Source organism: Quercus lobata, chromosome 12, assembly GCF_001633185.2.
Source record: "Quercus lobata isolate SW786 chromosome 12, ValleyOak3.0 Primary Assembly, whole genome shotgun sequence".
NCBI lineage: Eukaryota > Viridiplantae > Streptophyta > Magnoliopsida > Fagales > Fagaceae > Quercus > Quercus lobata.
In genome coordinates, this window is record NC_044915.1 from 38,475,744 (window position 1) to 38,478,469 (window position 2,726).

Sequence of the window (2,726 nt, forward strand, 5' to 3'; positions counted from 1 at the left end):
TTTGCTCCGTGTGATAATCAAACTACTAAAAAGTAAAAAAAAATAAAAAATAAAAAAAACATAGTATAACTTTATTAGACAAAGCTCCCTCACTCCCGCAATGCTTTTGTTTTTACGTGGACCCCACATTTGCTCTTCCACTCCGCCCTTAAATACCCACCCCCTCCACTTCGTTCCTTCCCTTTTCTCCTTCCTTCTTCTCTCCGGTTCACTCTTATAGCTAGTTCTCTTTTTTCTTCAAAAATCATGTCAGTGTTTTTCTCCCAAGAACCGGTCCAATTCCAATGCCCGGTTCCCGAAGAAACCAGGTTCACGCCAGATGAACTCCAAGAAATCTTGTCACTCTTAGAGTCATCAGGAGGAGACTCTGTCTCCCTCAGCCCAAACTCCGGTTCAGAGGGCTCGAGCCGGGCAGTTTACAATGACAATGAGAGAAGGCTGAGGCGCATGATATCAAACCGGGAGTCGGCCAGGCGGTCCAGGTGGCGAAAGAAGAAGCACGTAGAGAACCTCTCGAGCCAAATGAACCAGTTGGAGTTGGAGAACCAGGAATTGAAGAAGCGGTTAGGCTCGGCTTTACGACAGTGCCACGTTGTATGGGGCGAAAATGAGCGCTTAAGATTCGAATCTGTAGCTCTACAGGCTAGACTTTCGAATCTATATCGGATTTTATTTACCATGCAAGCACAGTAAAGCTAAGCTTCCAAATCGTAAAGTAACTTGTATTAAAACTCTTTATGACCTAAATAAAAAGCTCTAAATTTGCACAAACTTAGAGCTCTCTAGCTAGATTTTCTGTCTCTCTCTATCTATCTCTTTCCCAAAGCATAGGAATCAAAGCTGGTTGGTACATTTGGCAGCTCACCCATGAAAACATTAGCTCTTTCTTTTGAGGAAAAAAAAAGGTGTAGTGGTTGTAAGAAATCATCACGTGGTTGGACGATGTAAAGATTTGATGGGTCTGCTTTTGTTTTTTTCTTTTTTGAATTAGGTATTTTTAAATGTTTTGCTAGTGATGAAGTCAGGGCCGCCAATTATATGTTGGGCGCTCCATGCTAATCAGCAATATATATATTATGGGACAGTAAAGGTAAATCGGTGCGATCTTTGTTTCTTCATCATTAATCGTCATGGACACATCATATATAGACTGTGTCATTAGTAAAGTTGATTAGTATATATATCCAGCCAACCAAAATATCAAAATGGAAGGACACCAAAGAAAATAAAAAACAAAAGTTTCTTGGAAGTCCATGTAAGTGTTGTTTGGAATTGAGTTATTTTAATGGTCATAACTCTTTGTGTTACATTTACAATTTTTGTGACAATTTTTATGTGGCATATTGTGATAATAAGCTACTTATCACTTTTACATAAACCCTCTCATTTTTTTTCTTTATTATGCACAATCAACCACCACAATTAAAAATTGCAACCTAAAGGTGCTCGATTATTTTATAAACTAAGTTTGGCTTTAGGAGAGAGTATTAAAGATTGCTCGATTTCTATTTTGTGAATGACTCCTCTTTAGAGAGTTATTGGACAACTACATATATACTTATAGACACTCACAATCAACCACAACAGTAAAAAACTTAAACCTAAAGATGCTCAATTATTTTATAAAATATGTTTACTTTCAAGAGAGGAAATATTAAAGATTGCTTGATTTCTATTTTGTGAATGACTCTTTTCTAGAGAGTTATTGGACAACTACATAATTATAGACACCGTTGGGGGGAGAAACACATTGGAAATACTTCTTGAGTAGTTAATATAACACATAAAGACACAACTTAACCCAAAAAGCTTAAGTCCAATGAGTTTGAGCTTGACTATGTTATATTAACCACTCATTTTTTTCATTAGTATTAATGTGAGATTTCATTCATTAACCAACCACACTACTCACAAGTGAATGTTCAAAAAAATGTCCCCCTTCACGTGTAAGCCTCTACCAAGCCACTTGTGGCACCTCGGTTTGTATCCCTCTTGAAAGGAAGACCTTTTCTTGACAATCCAAGTCTCCCTTTACTCAACCATGTTTAGGACAAACATAGGAGTATTTGTTGCACAACTATAGGACTCACCAATACATGATCACTTTGACTCACCACTAGTAGAATCGTTACTTAACCATGGGTGGAGGCATGAGAGTGTTCCTCGTTCTACTTGAAAGGACCCACTAATAAACACTTGCCCTTAAACTATCGACTCTAATACCACTTGTTGGGAGAGAAACACCTTGGGGAGACTTTATGAGTAATTAATATAACACATAGAGACACTACTTAACCCAAAAGAATTAAGCCCAATAGATATGAACAAACTAGGTTATATTAATCCTCCACTCTTCTCATTAGTATCTAACGTGAGACTTCACTTAACCACACTACTCACACATAAATATTTCGACATACACTATAGTGAAAAAAGTTTGTTGACCATGGCACTGCTATAAACTAACTATTCTTATTGTTATGGATAAAACTTAGATGCATACATGTATTAAGATACCATACCTAAATTTTGTCTTATTGTTATTATGTGTTTTTTCAAAACTCTTGCAATAAACTACTTGTATTGGCATTTTTATTTTTATTTTGTTTCATCATAAAAAACTAATGCTAAAAATCATTTCATTTAGTAAACACAACCTTGTTTTGATGGCTTATTATTATTATTATTATTATTATTATTGTTAGCATTTGGTATCCATTTTAGGA

General features: G+C 36.0%; 1 protein-coding gene across 1 annotated transcript; it reads left to right on the forward strand.

Moving 5' to 3' along the window:
* The first annotated feature begins 207 nt into the window (after nt 1-207).
* LOC115970058 (basic leucine zipper 4) lies at nt 208-800 on the forward strand. The gene has a single exon (XM_031089725.1). It carries the CDS (start codon nt 247-249, stop codon nt 691-693), a length of 447 nt encoding a protein of 148 aa, XP_030945585.1. The 5' UTR covers nt 208-246; the 3' UTR covers nt 694-800.
* Nucleotides 801-2,726: the final 1,926 nt, after the last annotated feature.